The sequence below is a fragment of the Sturnus vulgaris genome, unplaced genomic scaffold (genome assembly GCF_052056855.1).
Source record: "Sturnus vulgaris isolate bStuVul1 unplaced genomic scaffold, bStuVul1.hap1 Scaffold_195, whole genome shotgun sequence".
NCBI lineage: Eukaryota > Metazoa > Chordata > Aves > Passeriformes > Sturnidae > Sturnus > Sturnus vulgaris.
In genome coordinates, this window is record NW_028276170.1 from 1,026,698 (window position 1) to 1,045,583 (window position 18,886).

Sequence of the window (18,886 nt, forward strand, 5' to 3'; positions counted from 1 at the left end):
AAGCTAACTTACAGCTATAACTTCCAAGTTGTACTTAGCAACTTAATACAAAAACAACCCTGATTACTTACATTTAAGAATTTAGCAAAACACTTAGCATTTAACAGCATTTAAGTATGTTCATAACTATAACTGAACCTTGCTTACAGGCCTAACTTAGATATCCAAGGTACTTCCACATCTAGGAAAGCTGTATTTCTCCCAGATGTGCTATAGCATATGTGCAGGGGCAAACACAGACAGGAATAGTCAATGTAGGCAATTCACCTCAGAGCTCAGTGAAATCGTCCCTTCAGATGTTTTTGCATCTCCCACTGGCCGAAGGATGGGGCCTTGATCAGTGAGGGTATGGGCCCAGGACACGTCGTGTTTCAGCGATCCTCCAGGCACAGCAAAGCCGAGGGTTTGCTGGCTCTGAGGCCACTCAGAGAGAGACTGCTGGTCACAGCCCACGGTGGCCCAGGAGAGCTCAAAGGTCTCCTTTTGGATTTCTGTTGATAGAGAGTGGGCTCCAGTCATAACCATGTTTCATCCTAGCCGCAGTTTGGGTTGGACTTTATCTAGAAGTGGGGGAATGCATCACCACACTGGAATCTCAGGGGTGCCCATGGCCTGGGTGACGCTGGCCTGATGCCAGGCACCCACCAAAGCCACTCTGATCCTGCTCCTCCAGCTGCAAGGGAAGAGAAAGTTGAACCAGGAGCACCAGGATCAGATTAAGACAGGGAGAGCAAACACACAAAACAGCAAAACGGGTGTAACAGACCCAGCCTGGGCACAGCGAGGGAATTTATTCCCAATCAAATCATAGCAACAGAAGGAAAAGAGAGAGAAATCTCTCCAACAACTTCCCCCCACCCAATGGGGTTCACCAGGACCACGGATCACCAGGGCTCTGCCCAACGGGGGTCACTGGGGATCATCCAACACCGATCCTCCCATGGGGGATGGAGCTGGAGCAGAGGACAAAGCTCTTCCCACACTCGGGGCACTCACAGGGCTTCCCTTAGTGGTGACTCCGTTGGTGTCGGGTCAAGTTAGAGCTCTGTGAGAAGCTCTTCCCACACTCAGGACACTCGTAGGGCCTCTCCCCAGTGTGGATGCGCCGGTGGACAGTGAGGTTGCCATGTTGCTTGAAGCCCTTCCCACAGTCGGGGCAGCGGAAGGGCCTCTCCTCTGTGTGAATCCGCTCGTGTAGGAGGAGATTGGAGCTTCTCTGAAACCTCTTCCCACACTGGGGACACTCGTAGGGCCTCTCCCCACTGTGGATGCGCTGGTGGTATCTCAGGGAGGACATCCACCCAAAACTCTTCCCACATTCCAAGCAGGTGTAGGGCCGTTCCCCTGTGTGGATCACCTGGTGCTGGATCAGGTTGGAGCTGTTGCTGAAGCTCTTGCTGCATTCCCCACACTCGTAGGGCTTTTCCCCAGTGTGGATCATCTGATGCTGGATCAGCCTGCACTTGTAGCTGAAACCCATCCCACATTCCGAGCACTCGTGGGGCTTCTCCCCTCTAGGAGGCTTCTCCACCAGCTCTGAGCTCTGCCTGGATCTCCGGCCACCTTCTTGGAACAGGGAGGGTCTTTCCTCCTCGCAGCTCCCTGGGCTGGGTTTGCAGCCCCTCCTCATGAGGGATCTATGGGGCTTTTCACCGTCCTCCATCCACCCACGCCTTGGGAATGAAAAATCCTGGTTTGGGGAAAAAACAGGAAGAGAGCTCCATAAACTCCTTGCCCAAGTTCATCTCCAGAATTCAGGAGGACTGGGCATGTCATGTCTGTAAGAACCTCCCAAACACCAGGATTCAGAACCAAAAACCTCCTGTGTTTGTTTGAAAGATAGGGGTCTGTTAAGAAAGGCAGAAACCTCTCTTTAAAATGGTGAATGTAAACCCCCTCCCTCCAAGTTATTTTAATTTTGAAATTAAGGGGCTCTCAGGGAAAGATATGGGAATAGAAATTACAGTTCTTTACGAGGAAAAATTAAAATGGAACTACAGTATTACAAAGAACAAACCCAAAACACTGACCGAGTTAGAATACAACCTGACACCCCGTCAGTCAGGGTGTTGGTAGCAGTCCCATTAAATGGTGGCTGCAGTCCTCCTGGATGACAGATGTTGTTCAGTTGAGCACTGGTCCTCTAGAAGGGTGCAGTTTTCCTCCAAAGGTTCAGTGATGAAATGGAAATGTCTGGTTTTTCCTCTGGAATTCAATGGAAAAAGGCTGCCTTGGTGTTCCAAATCTCAGATTTTATCTAGCTAGGAAAGGCTTGGCTCCTCCCCCTGGCTGGAGCATCTCCCAGTGGGATGATGGAATTTTATCAGTCATGCAGTGGCACTCAATGGCCCATTAACAGAAGATATCTTCCTGGAGGAAGGATGGGTTGTGGAAAAGATAAAGAACACTGCCCCACCTGGTTTTAACAGATGGCCCATTAGCAGAGGATATCTCCCACAGAGATAAGGATCACTGCTCCACCTGTTTTTTTCCACCACTCTTTGTTCTTTTGTTTCTTCCTGGGACCTCTGACTGGTTACTTCATGTTTGCTGCTGATTTCCTCTCCCTTTTGAAGATGAAAATGGTAAAAGTGTCTTTGACCTGCCTTGCTGGATATTGTGAAGAGGAACAGTCATCTACTGCAAGTGGAAGTGTCACAGGTGGAGCAGAGTTCTGTGAGTGCTGTATCAAACCAGACCTCGTCAGACCTGCCAGAACAACTGGTCCATGCTGCCCTTCTCTGCCCTGCCTGTTCCCCACTGTTTCATGCCAGAGTAATTTAACTGCTGTTAATTGGGTGTGTGTTTCACTCGAGCCAGTCCAGCAGAACCAGCAGAAAGCAGCCCCAGAATGAATGGGGCTCTGCAGAGGAGCCCCAGACTATTCATCAGCCTGCCCGCAGAACTGGCTCCAGCTCTGAACCCTTGTGACCACACTCTGAAGAAGACACACTTCTGATATTTCTGAGGCACTTATGACTGAGGCACTGCACGTGCTTGTGCAGGGAAGAATCCCAAAGGTCTTTCTGCCAGGAAAATTAATCCACAAACACCAGAGGTTTATGTCCAAACAGGAGACAGAGGAATCCTTTTTGCTTCATTTAAATAAAGGGAGAGGCCATGGGACATTCCCCTGGGATCTCTCCAATTTTTGGAGGACACAGCCTCCTTTTTATCCTATTTTCCCGGCCGCATTTCCCTCTCTCTTTCCCCGTTGGCTGAGGTACTTGAGAGGCACAGACTTCCCGGAACGCCTGATACCTGAAATTCCCCTCTAATGTATAACCCTCCCTTTTAATTTTTAATTCTTACAGAATTCATAGTTTTCCCCCCTTGCTTCTTTCATCTTTCAGTATCCAATTTCATTTATCAGCAGCCTTACAGTTTGTTTGTAAAGGCAAATATCTCTTCCCATTCATCAGTCAGTGGAATCCATCCCATTGTTTCTTTTATCTCTCAGTGCTAGCCTTATCTACAGGCTGATCCACAGCTCATTTGTAAAGACAAATTCAACATTCCTCTCAATCAAAATCCATTTTTTACTGAGCACTACATGTGCTTATATACCATTTACAGGAAGGCTGGTAATATTTTACTGCAATCACATAGACAAACCTTACACAGACAAACTCTCACATAGACAAACTTTACATGTGGACTTAGTAAAATCTTATTTCCCATAACCCAGACTTGATCCAGTCCTCTTGCAGTCAGGTCTCTCTTTGCTCTTGCCAGGCATCCTCGTTGTCAGGCTGCATTTGCTGATTAAATCTGCAGTACTATCAGTCTCATTTGCATTACCCATATCCACACCTCCCCCGTTTCTTTTAACTAAAAATACACTCTTAAGCGATTTGTCTATTAAATTCTTAACACACTGTAAAATACAAGGAATAACTACTACAATGCATAATATGATGCCTAATACATACAAACCTATTTTAACTAAATTTCTAACCCAGCCAGTGAGTCCCCAGTGCCCTAAGAGCCAGTTCAGCCAGTCGTACCCATGATCTACCCGAAGTTTATTGACACCTTCTTTGAGGGCTTGAATGCTGGCATAGATGGGCTGGGAGTGGTCAGAAAGGTTAAGGCAACACATCCCATCGAATTCCTCAGCCACAGGCGGCGGCGGAGCTCGGAGGCGGCCCCAGCGCAGGTGGGAGCCGCGCTCGGTTGTGCGGGGGCTCGGGGCTCGCTGCGGGCCGAGGGGGCGGCAGGGGGCTCTGGCGGGTTGGTTGTGCCGGTGCCGGCCCGTGTTGGCGCTGGGCTGAGGGCGCTGCGGGAGCGGCTGCCCGCGGTCTCCTTCCCGCTGGGGCCTCGGCAGGAGCCGGTGCCGGAGCAGCGCTGCCTCGTCCCGGTTGCTGTGGGTGGCACAGAGGTGTCTGCCCTGTGGCCGGGGCTGTGCGGGAAAATTCCCGTGGCCAGAGGTTTGTGTGCCCAAAGGAGACAGAGGAGTCCTGTAAAAGTGACTTTATTGGTGAACAAAGAGAGAGGCCATGCGGCATTTGCCATGCGGTCTCTAAAACGCAGCCTCCTTTTTATCCTCATTTTCCCGGCTGCGTCTCCCTCTCCCTTTCCCCTCTTGCTGACGTTTTTGGAAGGTTCAGACTTCCCGATCCCCCTACTGCATGTCCCTCTTAATATTCACTCCTACTACGATATTAATATTACTGCTTTCAATCCCTCCTTTTCTTATTTTCTTAAGAATTGCCTTTACAAACTTTTAATTTCCATTGACTCAATCTCTTTTCCTGCGTCCTCTTTGGCGCAAGGTGTCGTGCATAGTAAAAAGCTGAGAGTTGCTGCAGCACGTCAGAGGAGGAGCAGCATTCGTTTAAGCCATGGTCTGCCAGGAAACCACGAAAACGTGTCCCATTCCCATCCTTTCCCTGTTTGGACTGGTACATGAACTAATTTCTTACTTCCTTTGTTATCTGTTTCACCACTTTTCGGTTATCATCTAGTCGCTAACAGCAATTTGAGTAATAAATTTTCCACAAACTCCCCCTCCTTCTTTTAATAGATAATCTGATCCCATCACGTGGTGAAATGTCTCGTTCCTCATTTCAGTGGATTGTTTGGCAGGAAGGTCAGGAGCTGGAGTTGTCTGGTTGGTTATTATTTCAAGGACAGTTTTTAACCTAATTATGCGACTCAAATTATGGATGGATTCTCTATATCGTGATATGAATTCGTTAGGGTTTCCAAGGGCTGCTCCATGATATTGTAGGATTTGTTCTGGTGTCTCTTCATCTTTTTCCTATTTTTGGGTGCTCCCTCCAGCCGGGGAAGAATCAATTGACCACTTTTTTCTAATTAAATCATCAAATACTTGGATACCAAACTGATTTCTCTGGGCAAGAAAATACAGTTCTGATATGCCCTATATAGCCTGGACAGTGGCAGCACATGTTGGAGTGAGGAGAGGGATGATTTCCCCCCACTTTTTTTCATGAAGTTTTCCCAACATTCTGCGTTTGCTGTTTCCCTTTGCAGCTTAACCAATTTCTGTTGCAGTCAGATATCCTCACTATGGGCTCTGCCTTTAGTTGTGCAAATTCCATCTGTGCAAGCAGGCAGAGCTGGGGGTGAGGAGCAGAGAGAATCAGCCCAATTCCTCCCCCAGGCAAGAAGATCCTGGGGCATTGTCCACACTTTGCTTCAGGTAATTTGCATTTCTAAAGCTCCCCTCAGGGCTGCCTCGAACCGATTCTTCTCTTCCAGAGCTGTCGTTTGGTGATTCACATGTGCACCCCCACAACCTGCTTGTTTTGTTTTGTTTTGTTTTGTTTTGCTTTGCTTTTTTTCTAAACGATTTTGTATTAACTGGTTATGCATTAAAGTCTCACCATTAATATTGTTCTAGTTTTGCCAAATGCAACCTAAAGATGTGCATCCAAAAATCCATTCTGACATTCTGCCATCATTAAGAGCCTCCTGCAAATATGTACAAAAATATTCCAATGCAATCAAGTCTTTTCTGCTTTTCCTGGGAGTAAAAATTGTCACAACCCTGGACCAATCCTAACTGATAATATAAATGTGGGATTATTATGAAATTTTTTTCTAATGGAGTAATCTTGTCAGTTAAACTGCAGGAAAAACAAAACTCTCCAATAATATCTTTAGTGTTAGAGAGTCAAGGTTTTACTTGATTCTGGTCGGGGTGTGCAACAGAAATCATTTCATCCACACATAGCCCGGATGTGCCAAGAAAATGATACCATGACACGTGAGTTTTACTAGATTTTCATAAAGGTTTTACAGCCTGAACCCATAGAAATCCACTCGTCTATTCCTCATTACATCAAAGTTGTGTGGTTCTTAGTATTTTGTTTCTTAGCAGACCCGGATTTCTCCTCTTGTGATGTTAATTAGGTCCGAACTCCTGGATTTCCTTCTCAGCCTTTTCCAGACCAGGTGTCTCCATCTGTGCTCTATGCCGGGGGCAGTGTCTGGGGTGGGTGTTCTTTGATATTTGCTGATGTTTCGTTGAGGTTTTGTTGATGGGCATTCTCTTTGTGGGTGTCTTTTGGGCTCTTCCCAGTCTGTTGACATGTTAAACTCATCCCTATTGACTGGTGTAACACCCCTTAAAAAGTTCTTTAAAATTTCTTTCCCCAGTGCAAAGGCAAAACAAGCCTGAGTTGAGAAATAACTTTTAAAAATTTAAACAAGGTATATTTTCCAACAGTGGAATCCCGGGCAGGCCAGTGTGTGAGTGTAACTGAGAGGCAGAGTGGAATTCTGCCATTGTCTTCCCCAGCAGCTGTGGCAGTGCAGGCACTCTTTTGGTTATCAAAGCTTTAATTTGATGCAAGACTTGACCAACAGGAGATCCTCCTTCCAGCAGTTTTTGGGCCTCAGGTCCCATTAAAGCTGTGGCTGCACAATTCTGCAGACAATGAGGCCACTCTGGCCACTGGGTTAAATATTTTAGCATGAGAATTCCTTGGGCATGGCCCTGTTTAGCATTCTCATACAATTCAAATTCTTTTTCCCTTTGTGGTAGGGCCAGGGCAGGAGGCTCAGTTAATCTGCTTTTTAACACTTGAAAATTCTGCTTTCCTCCTGCTGTCCATCCCTCCAGTTTCTTGACTGGCAAGACAGGAATGTCTTAGGAATAAATACCTGGCTCCAAAAGCCCTGCCTTTAGCAGGGACTCAATAGGAGGCTGTAAGCCCTTCCTTCCCTCCCTTGGAATAGGGTATTGCTTTCAGACGCCACTTGTCCTGGTTACTTCAAAGAGCTTTGGAGAGGCTCCATATCTAATTTCCCTATTTTCCTGGAGCTGCCCACACTTCTGGTTTCACTTCAGCATAGGCCTTGCCAGACATTTGATACAAAGGCACAACAGAACTAGCCTCTGTATCACCTTTTACAATATCAATTTGCATTCCCAATTTAGCCATCAATCCCTTCCCAGCAAATTACAGTCACAATTAGGAGGAAATAAAAATTCCTAAATTACAAACCCATCCCCCACAGCTGCTAACAGCGGTTGAATAAAACACACCAGCTCACCTTTCCCATTTATCCCCTGAATAATTTTTGGCGTTTTGTCACCTTAAATCTAAGATTGGGAGTGGATGGAGAGGTCTCTGTGTCCATCAGGAAAGGCCTCCTCTCGATCCAGATCCACCCTGAATGTTCTCAAGGGCCCCAATGCTCTGTGTCCCTGGTGTAATGGGAGCTGTGACACCCCTGACAATGTATGTCCATCAAGGGCTGGACTTGCTCCTCCTGAGGGTGCTCCTGTATCTGCTTCCAGTGTCCTTCTGCCCTGCAAATGGAACCCTGATTCCTTCCCAGGGACTGTTTGGGTTGGCTCTCCCCTACCGAGGAGGGCAATGCCTCTGCCAGGTCCTTGTGGCCGACCCCGTCCCCTGGGTGCTGGGGCCCCCTTGGGCCCTGGGGTTCATCCCTCAGGGGCTGTAGAAACTCTGCCATGGCCTTTGCCTTCCCCTTGGCCTTTTCCTCATCCCTTCTTGCATTCCCCTGCTGTGCCTTTGTGACCAAGTGCTCCAGGGGCTTCTTCTGCCCCTCCTGCAGCCCCCTCAGTGCCTGGGGGTGCTCATCCTCTGACAGCTGCTGAGCTTTCTGCTAAATCATTCCTTTCTGCACTGACCCAAGGAAAATGCTTAAAGGGTAATCTCGATCCGTGCACGTCCAATCCCCATTTCCCAGCTGTTCCTTCGTGCTGCTCCTTGTGCTGTGGCTGCCGTGGCCAGCCCGTATCCCAGAGCCGGTGCCTGTCCTGCCGCAGTGTCCAAACGCGGCCCCCCCGGCGGGCAGGGCCGGCAGCTCCACGGGGCCGGGCAGCGGCCGGGGCGTCCCGCAGCCTCCTGGGGGCCGGGGGCCACTGCCGGGCCTGCAATTGCCGGGGGGTGCTGGGCTCAGGCAGCGCCCGGCGCTGAGCCCCGGCTGCCCCACAGCCCCGGCCCGGCCCCGCAGCTCCCCACAGGCCCCCAGCCCGTGCTCCCGGTGCCGCCCCTCTGCGCCCGCTCCTGCCGCTGCCCAGCACAGAGAAACCCCCTGCAATCCTGACCTCCTTGTGTGCCTGTCCTGGCAACCGGGGATACAAAGGATCTGCAGCAGCTGGCAACTTCTGAGGATGAGTCTGCTGAAAAACATCCCCATCCTCAGTATTTTTCTCTTCCTCCTCTTTTCTATCACCCTTTTTCTTCCCACGTAGATTGCTCCTGCTGCATCTTGCCTGAACCATATTCCTGCACACTCCCCTTCACCCAGTCCCTTCCCAGCACACCATCACCATCCATCCCCTGTTGTCTAAATCCCTTCTGGACTTCCCTTATTGCCCCTCTGTGTGTCCATGTCCTTGATTACCTCTGGGAGAATGTGCAAACTCCCTCAAAATGCTCCCCAGGGACCCTTCAGAGATATTTTGGGATCATCATCCCTTTTGCCGGCATCCCTTCCTGGCCTTCCCTTTCTTCCCTCCATGGGTGCCCTGTAGTCACTGCTGAGATTTTCAGTGCTCTCTGGCTGCCGACTCTTCCCAGCCCCCCTGATCTGTCACTCGTCTGTCTCCTGGCCCCAGCGCCCCCCTGGAGGGGAATTTGGGGAGGTGGGAGGGGGGGAGCGCCAAGACCGGGTCCCCCCGCGCTGTGGTGGCGGCAGCGGCTGCAGTGGGGAGCGAGTGCGGGCGGGAGCGGCCGAGAGCCCAGCGCTGCCCCAGCCCGAGCTGCCCCAGCTCCATCGCTGCCCCTGCGCTGGGATGCTGTGGGTTTGGGGGGAAGAGGGAGCCGGCAGTGGGTGCTGGGCCTGGGGGCAGCAGGAGGAGGGAGGGACAAGCAGAGTTGAAGAACAAAATGATCAAACGATGCATATGGGAGGAGAAGGTGGGATTGTGCAGGAGAAGGAGGAATAGTAGGAGGAAGAGGAATGTGAGGAAAAGCAGAGACACAGGAAGAGCAGAAATGGGAAGCAGCACAGGATTCCAAACCTACAGCGTCCCTCCAGTCCCAGCGTGTTGGCCCCCCCCTCCACATTCAGCAGGTGACTGGAGAGGGGGATCCACCATTTTCAGAGGGGTGAACCTTGTTGTTTCTGAGCTTTATTGGGCTAAGACGTGGTGCTTTGTTTTTTTGCTGGGCCTGAATCTTTGTATTTTGCAGGGGGTTTGGCTGAGTCTTGCTTTTTTGGGAGTTTTTGATCTATGTCTTGATATTTGGAGGATTTTTGTGATCAGTCTGGGTGTTTGGGAAGTCCTTACAAACACAGGATGCCCAGTGTCTTCCTCAGCTGCACATCGGTTGGAAGAACCTCTAGCTCAAGGCAGTCCCCTCTTGTTTTTTCCCCAAACCAGGATTCTTCATTCCCATGGGGTGGGCAGATGGCGGAGGAGGAAAATTTCCTGGGATCCCTCAGGAGGAGGGGCTGCAAACCCAGCCCAGTGAGCTGTGAGGAGGAAAGACCCTCCCTGAGCCGGGAAGGCGGCCGGAGATCCAGGCAGAGCTCAGAGCTGGTGGAGAAGCCTCATGGAAGGCAGAAGCCCCACAAGTGCTTGGAATGTGGGAAGGGTTTCAGCTACAGCTCCCATCTGATCCAGCACCAGATGATCCACACTGGGGAAAAGCCCTATGAGTGTGAGGAATGTGGGAAGGGATTCAGAGACAGCTTCCATCTGATCCGGCACCAGATGATCCACACTGGGGAAAAGCCCTACGAGTGTGGGAAATGTGGGAAGAGCTTCGGAGACATCTCTGGTCTAATGCAGCACCAGGTGATCCACACAGGAGAACGGCCCTACACCTGCTTGGAATGTGGGAAGAGCTTTGGACACATCTCCAACCTGAGAAAACACCAGCGCATCCACACCGGGGAGAGGCTCAAGAGTGTCCCAAGTGTGGGAAGAGGTTTCAGAGAAGCTCCAATCTCCTTGTACATGAGCGAATTCACACAGAGGAGAGGCCCTTCCGCTGCCCCGACTGCGGGAAGGGCTTCAGGCACAACTCCCATCTCATGAGGCACCGGCGCATCCACACTGGGGAGAGGCCCTACGAGTGTCCTGAGTGTGGGAAGAGCTTCTCACAGAGCTCAACCTTGACCAAACACCAACGGAGGCACCACTAAGGGAAGCCCTGTGAGTGCCCTGAGTGTGGGAAGAGCTTCGTGCTCTGCTCCAGCTCCATCCCCCATGGGAGGATCAGTGTTGGATGATCCCCAGTGACCCCCGTTGGGCAGGGCCCTGGTGATCCATGGTCCTGGTGATCCGTGTTGGGAAGACACCTGGCTGGGGGGGCTGTGCATCATCCTGTCTCCCTCTGGGCACCTGGATGAATGCAGGGACAGGAACGTCCATCGGGATGGAAACCAACATTGGGAATTCCTTGGGGAGAGTGAATTTGTTGATGTTCAACCCCAGAAAATCTTCTGTTTTCAGTCCTGTCTTGGTGGTCTTTTCCATCCCCAGAGATTCCAGGATTTTGATTTTGATTTTTGATTTTTTGATTGTCCAAGGGTGTTTTCCACAGAAAAATGGTGATGAACTGGGGCAAAGACCAAGATTTTGGAGACAGTGGGGTGGAAACACCTCCAAAAGCATTCTTCCCTCACTCCTTCCCTGCTGGATTCTCAGACAGCATGGACACAGAAATCCTTTTATTTTGGGCTGGATTTGCTTTTCATTTCTCTTCATCTCTTTAAAACATCCAACACTGGCTTGAAAATAAAGACACTGAACTGAGACTTGGGTAGGGAGAAAGACACGGTAGTACACAGACATGGAGAGTGACATGGGGACACATGGACATGGACGGTGATGTGGCCATTCCTGGGGACATGGGGGGACACAGGCATGGATGGAGATGTGGGGGACAGTGACAGGGATGGAAACATGGTGGGGACACAGCCATGGGTGAGGACATGGTGGGACACGGCCAGTGACATGTGGGGACACGGCCACGGCCGGTGCCATGGGGGGAACTTGCAGGGGCTGTGGGGGATGCTGGCTTGGAGGGAGTTGAGGGTTCCTGGCAGGGACTTGGGGCTCGCTGAGGCCTTTGGGGACCCCAGGCCGAGCGGCTCTGGCTGTGCTGGGAGACCCTGGCGGAGGTTCTGGGGCAGCTGCTCAAGGACCCCCTGCCCTGGAGCCCCAGCCGGGCATTGGGCTCCTGGAAGGGAATGAACGTCCTTGTCCCCAGCAGGGAAATCCCAGCACCCCCAGGGTGTCGGGGGCAGCTGAGAGGCCACAACAGGGAGAGGAAAGCCAGACAGAGCTGTTCTCCAAAACTACACCCCAAAAATCCCAAAATTCAGGGATTCCTTCCAGAAAGAAGCTTTCAAGAGGTGCCTGAATTGAGGGAAAGGGGAATGGGACCCCAAATGTAGCAGGAGGGGCCTGAAGGCATTAAAAACAAGCATGGAGGATGGGAGTGTTTGACTGGGGGGCAGTGGGGAAGGGGTGGGTGAGCAGGGGAAAGAAGGGGAACCCTTATATAGTTGGGCAGGGGGATGGGACCCACAAATTGCATTGGGAGGGGTCCCAGTCCTTGTCCTTTCTAGTCCTGCTTCCTCTCCATCCCTTCTCCCAGTCCTTCCTGAGCCCTCCTCCTCCGCCTCCATCTGTTTCATGCTCGCCCGGAGCCTAGTGCTCATCCTTGCCCCCCCGTTTTCCCAACATCATCCTATCCCATGGTAGGAGCTGGGATGGAGCCAGGGCAGGTCGGGCTGGGGCAGCGCTGGGCTCTTGGCTCAGCCTGGGCGCCCCCCATGTGCCCCCTCCCCAAATTCCCGTTTGTTTATTGGGGTCCTGGCACCTTTAGGGTTGGGGCGGTGCTGTGTTGTGTTTCAGGGTCCTCCCAAGGTCCCCCAGAGCGGGGTGACAAGGGGGGGACACGACAATTCCTGGAGGTCCCCATTCCCAATCCATGCCAGGGCCTGTTCTGCCCCCTCCCCAACCATGACTCCCCCTGTGAGGTCCCTCCAAGTCCTTCCCCAATAAACAGGACCAGGCAAACTGGGAAGCTTTATTGGGAATACTGGGAGCAGCCATTTGGGGGCAGAGTGACACCGGGCTGGGGGTCCCCGGGGGGAGCACACACGTTCACCCGAGTCCCGCTGGCCCCCAGACAGGTGAGCTCCCAGCAGCACCAGTAGCACCAGTAGGGCCCCAGCTCCCCCGACACGCCCCATGCCCAGCGCCGGGCGGTGCCGCCAGCCCCAAAGCAGCCGCGCTGTGCCCTGGGGGGGTCCCCGCGGCCCCGCCCCACGCGGCACTGGGAGCACCAGTCCGGACCAGTTGGAAGCGTGGGCGGGCGGCACCAGAACCCACGGAAGTGAGTCCACCACAAGGCGTTTAGAACCCCCAAAATTGGTGGAAATCATCAGGATTCTCCCAAAAAGGAGGTCACATCTGCCCATAAACTAACCGGGAAATCCCCCAAAGCTGTTTATAACCCCCTAAAAGTGGCAGAAAGCAGCAGGATCTTCCCTAATATGGGCTCCTGTGATAGGTTGACTTAGGAAGAAGAAACTCAGAAAAGATTCTTCCTAAGGGAATTTTTTCTGTGGGGGTTGGGATACCTGCAACAGCCAATTAAAGAAAGTTAGTTCGCTCCGTGCACACACATTTTGAGGAAGGTAATCCGGAACTGAGCCTCTTGGTCTTCCGGCGGCTGAGCAGGTAACACCAACCCGAGCTTCCCCCTCCCTCATGCCGGGGGGGCGGAGGCTCGGGAGGCCGCTTGGGCCCCTTTTGCCAACGAGGGGGACCCGATGGCCGGGGGGAGAAAAAAGTTGTGTGATGAGACCTTCACGGCTTCCTCCTCCACGGGCCCGCGGCTCTGGCGTGGGGGGAGGCCGACTCTTGCTGCTGCCGGACGGGCCGGGCCTGCCCGGGTGGCCATGAGCAGTGTGGGGCTGCAGCCCAGCCCCAGAAAGGCTGATTAACACCTCAGCCGCCCCCCCCAGCACGGCCTGAGCCTGGCCCAACTCTTGTAGTTGTGTTAAACTTTAACTCTTTAGTGCTCAGATAAGATTTGCAAAGCCTCCAGCCTTTCCTTTTAATATGAAAGGGAATAAGAAGATTTCTGAAGTCAGTGATGTAAGAGCTAAGTTTTTAAGATGGAAGGAGAATGAGAAGATGCCGAAATGGCTGAAAATCTTTTTGTAAAATTGTAGGGATGAACTGATGTACTGAATATTCCTATAAACTATGGAAAGAGATATGGGAGGATGGAAATGTTCCATTTAATAGATGATTTGACTAAAGAGCACCTGTGTTAAGAATTTCTGTCCTGAGAAGAGAAGGGGATTTTGGTTTTCTGAAGATGAAGCCTGAGCAGAGAAAAAGGAGACAGAGAGAATCTTTGCGGTTGAACATTTCATTCTTAAAAGTAATACCCCATGGAGCAGACATGGCCCACATCTACAGCTTTGGGACGGCTGTAGAGTTGGGAGGAGCGTCACGGTTGCAGGTTCCCGGGCGGATGCAAATCGTGAAAGATAAAACCACAAGAGAACTGGTTTTTTTCCTTCTTGTGGGAAAAATCCCTACAACTTCAACAAGAAGAAGCTTCTCTCTCCAGAAGTGAACTGAGAAAGACTAAATTGGGCACTGACCGAAGTATTTGTTATATGTTTGTTTTGTTGTTATGAAGATTGGGAGAGGGAGGGAAGGAGTGATCTAAAAAATCTTATTCTGAATTTTTTTTTTCCTCTCTTTTTGTTTGTGTAGTTAATAAATTTTCTTTTATACTCTCTCAAGTTTTAGGCCTGCCTTGCTCTTTTGCTCCTGGTTCTGTCTCACAACAAGAAAAATAAGTTTATTCAAATTGGCAACTCAAACTCAAGACATTAATTTGGTGCATTGGCCGGGAAACGTCAAAATTAAACCAAGACAGCTCCCCAAGTCCTTCCCTGTGGGGCCCCACTCCAATGTCAGAGCCTGTTGGAATGTGTAAAATTAGAAGCCTCTCTGAGTCACTCAGAGAAAAGAATGGAGGGATTATATTAAAGCCTTTAGAGAAATTAAAATATATTAAGCCACACAGACGTGAAGTAGAAGGTTAAGTTTTAGTTTTAATTCAGTAGGAATATTATTTAATCACATAGATATGAAGAAGAAGTTTTAGTTTTAAATAAGAATATATTTTAAGTGCCTTAAGAGTGTTTAAACCCCTAAAATCTATTTTAAAGTTCAGAAACTTAGCCCCGGACTGTGCTAGGTTACAATGGAAAGATATGCCCAAAATGATGTATTCTGTGACCTCTTCATGAGCTGTGGAAACCAGGTGGGGCAGTGATCCTTATCTCTGTGGGAGATATCCTCTGCTAATGGGCCATCTGTTAAAACCATGTGGGGCAGTGTTCTTTATCTTTTCCACAACCCATCCTTCCTCCAGGAAGATATCTTCTGTTAATGGGCCATTGAGTGCCACTGCATGACTGATAAAATTCCATCATCCCATTGGGAGATGCTCCAGCCAGGGGGAGGAGCCAAGCCTTTCCTAGCTAGATAAAATCTGAGATTTGGAACACCAAGGCAGCCTTTTTCCATTGAATTCCAGAGGAAAAACCAGACATTTCCATTTCATCACTGAACCTTTGGAGGAAAACTGCACCCTTCTAGAGGACCAGTGCTCAACTGAACAACATCTGTCATCCAGGAGGACTGCAGCCACCATTTAATGGGACTGCTACCAACACCCTGACTGACGGGGTGTCAGGTTGTATTCTAACTTGGTCAGTGTTTTGGGTTTGTTCTTTGTAATACTGTAGTTCCATTTTAATTTTTCCTCGTAAAGAACTGTAATTTCTATTCCCATATCTTTCCCTGAGAGCCCCTTAATTTCAAAATTAAAATAACTTGGAGGGAGGGGGTTTACATTCACCATTTTAAAGAGAGGTTTCTGCCTTTCTTAACAGACCCCTATCTTTCAAACAAAGACAGGAGGTTTTTGGTTCTGAATCCTGGTGTTTGGGAGGTTCTTACAGACATGACATGCCCAGTCCTCCTGAATTCTGGAGATGAACTTGGGCAAGGAGTTTATGGAGCTCTCTTCCTGTTTTTTCCCCAAACCAGGATTTTTCATTCCCAAGGCGTGGGCAGATGGAGGACGGTGAAAAGCCCCATAGATCCCTCATGAGGAGGGGCTGCAAACCCAGCCCAGGGAGCTGCGAGGAGGAAAGACCCTCCCTGAGCCGGGAAGGCGGCCGGAGATCCAGGCAGAGCTCAGAGCTGGTGGAGAAGCCTCCTGGAGGGGAGAAGCCCCACAAGTGCTCGGAATGTGGGATGGGTTTCAGCTACAAGTGCAGGCTGATTCAGCATCAGATGATCCACACTGGGGAAAAGCCCTACGAGTGTGGGGAATGCAGCAAGAGCTTCAGCAACAGCTCCACCCTGATCCAGCACCAGGTGATCCACACAGGGGAACGGCCCTACACCTGCTTGGAATGTGGGAAGAGTTTTGGGTGGATGTCCTCCCTGAGAAGCCACCAGCACATCCACACTGGGGAGAGGCCCTACGAGTGTCCCAAGTGTGGGAAGAGGTTTCAGAGAAGCTCCAATCTCCTCCTACATGAGCGGATTCACACAGAGGAGAGGCCCTTCCGCTGCCCCGACTGCGGGAAGGGCTTCAAGCAACATGGCAACCTCACTGTCCACCGGCGCATCCACACTGGGGAGAGGCCCTACGAGTGTCCTGAGTGTGGGAAGAGCTTCTCACAGAGCTCTAACTTGACCCGACACCAACGGAGTCACCACTAAGGGAAGCCCTGTGAGTGCCCCGAGTGTGGGAAGATCTTCGTGCTCTGCTCCAGCTCCATCCCCCATGGGAGGATCGCTGTTGGATGATCCCCAGTGACCCCCGTTGGGCAGAGCCCTGGTGATCCGTGGTCCTGGTGAACCCCATTGGGTGGGGGGAAGTTGTTGGAGAGATTTCTCTCTGTTTTCCTTCTGTTGCTATGATTTGATTGGGAATAAATTCCCTCGCTGTGCCCAGGCTGGGTCTGTTACACCCGTTTTGCTGTTTTGTGTGTTTGCTCTCCCTGTCTTAATCTGATCCTGGTGCTCCTGGTTCAACTTTCTCTTCCCTTGCAGCTGGAGGAGCAGGATCAGAGTGGCTTTGGTGGGTGCCTGGCATCAGGCCAGCGTCACCCAGGCCATGGGCACCCCTGAGATTCCAGTGTGGTGATGCATTCCCCCACTTCTAGATAAAGTCCAACCCAAACTGCGGCTAGGATGAAACATGGTTATGACTGGAGCCCACTCTCTTGTGACCCTCTCAACAGAAATCCAAAAGGAGACCTTTGAGCTCTCCTGGGCCACCGTGGGCTGTGACCAGCAGTCTCTCTCTGAGTGGCCTCAGAGCCAGCAAACCCTCGGCTTTGCTGTGCCTGGAGGATCGCTGAAACACGACGTGTCCTGGGCCCATACCCTCACTGCTCAAGGCCCCATCCTTCGGCCAGTGGGAGATGCAAAAACATCTGAAGGGAGGATTTCACTGAGCTCTGAGGTGAATTGCCTACATTGACTATTCCTGTCTGTGTTTGCCCCTGCACATATGCTATAGCAAATCTGGGAGAAATACAGCTTTCCTAGGTGTGGAAGTACCTTGGATATCTAAGTTAGGCCTGGAAGCAAGGTTCAGTTATAGTTATGAACATACTTAAATGCTGTTAAATGCTAAGTGTTTTGCTAAATTCTTAAATGTAAGTAATCAGGGTTGTTTTTGTATTAAGTTGCTAAGTACAACTTGGAAGTTATAGCTGTAAGTTAGCTTAAACTTGTTAAGTATTATTGCTCTGTGGAATTGTTAATGTTATCAGTTAAGTTAGGTATAAGTTCGGTGTTGTTCGTCTGTTGAATTGCTAGGCCTAAGGTATAGGTTAAGTTACAAATTAAGGTAGAATTTAAAGAGTTGTTTAGAGTTGTTAAGTTTTTAGGCCGTGTTCCTTTTAATCCCTGCATGCACCTAAACACAGCACACACCCATCCACACTCCCCTAGGGAGTTCCCCGTTAATTTCTGTTCTGATTGCATGGATTTTATTTGGTGTTGTTCTTGCCTTGTTGTGCCTCACCTGTCCTGTAGGCAGTAGAGCGAGTCTTGCCAACAAACTTATTGTACTTTGTTGCTTAATATTAAATCTGACTTTTGTTCATGCCCTTGTCACCGACTTTTAAGCGATCTCAAACGCTCTCATTCATGACAGCACCACAATGTCCCGCATCACCGAGGGCCCTGACACACGCCCGTGTCACAAAGGGCCACCCCCGGCACCCAAGAGCAGAGGGACAGCCTGGAAGCGGCCCGGAGCAGCCCCGGCCTCGTGTCCCTGTAGCCCCTGGCGTGGCCAGAGCCCTGGGAGGCTTTGGGGTCCCCACTTTGGTGTCCCAGGGTTCCCTGTCTCCAGGCTCATCCCTTCTCCGGGCTGCCCCTTCTCCAGGCTCCCCTCACTCCCGGCTCTCGGGGTCCCCCCTCTCCAGGCCCCCATTTCAGGCTCCGGCACTCCCGGGGCTCTCCCCTTTTCGCTTTCCCCCCCTCAAGGCTGCTCCCCTCGCCCTGCCAGTCCCGGGCGATCGCCACGGGGCTCCGGGGACCTCCATCCCCCACCCACCGCCGGGGCTCTGTCTGCAGCCGCCACCCAGACATCCCCAAAAAACCACCCGGGGACCCCGCAGGATCCCCCAAAAGGGGATTTCGGGACAGCTTTGGAGCCCTGCAAGATGCAAACACCGCTCTGCCCGCCGCGTCCCGAAAAGAAGAAACAGGGAGAACTAAAGATACTTCGGGTGAGCTCCAAATATCCCTCACCCTTTCAAAAAAACCCTGCCAGGACCGCCCAAGATATTGGGGGCGAGGTCCCCCTCCCGGGTCACCTATGTCAGGAAAATTAATCCAAAAACACCAGAGGTTTATGTCCAAAAAGGAGACAGAGGAGTCCTTTTTGCTTTATTCGAATAAAGGGAGAGGCCATGGGACATTCCCCTGGGATCTCTCAAATTTTTGGAGGACGCAGCCTCCTTTTTATCCTATTTTCCCGGCCGCATTTCCCTCTCTCTTTCCCCATTGGCTGAGGTACTTGAGAGGCACAGACTTCCCGGAACGCCTGATACCTGAAATTCCCCTCTAATGTATAAAATTCCCTTTTAATTTTTAATTCTTATAGAATTCATAGTTTCCCCCCCCCCCCCGTTGCTTCTTTCATCTTTCGATATCCAATTTCATTTATCAGCAGCCCTACAGTTTGTTTGTAAAGGCAAATATCTCTTTCCATTCATCAATCAGTGGAATCCATCCCATTGTTTCTTTTATCTCTCAGTATCTTATCTACAGGCTGATCCACAGCTCATTTGTAAAGACAAATTCAACATTCCTCTCAACCCCTCCTCTTTTATTGTTTAATAATTGTCTTTA

At 50.7% G+C, this 18,886-nt stretch overlaps 1 protein-coding gene across 1 annotated transcript in view; it reads right to left on the reverse strand.

The window, feature by feature from the left end:
• Positions 1 to 919: 919 nt before the first annotated feature.
• The window catches only part of LOC148217979 (uncharacterized), a 55,764-nt gene continuing 37,797 nt past the window's right edge, over positions 920 to 18,886 (reverse strand). Inside the window, 2 exon segments of the mRNA XM_088158024.1 lie at positions 920 to 1,514; positions 13,656 to 13,662. Coding sequence (XP_088014150.1) covers positions 920 to 1,514; positions 13,656 to 13,662 — 602 coding nt within the window.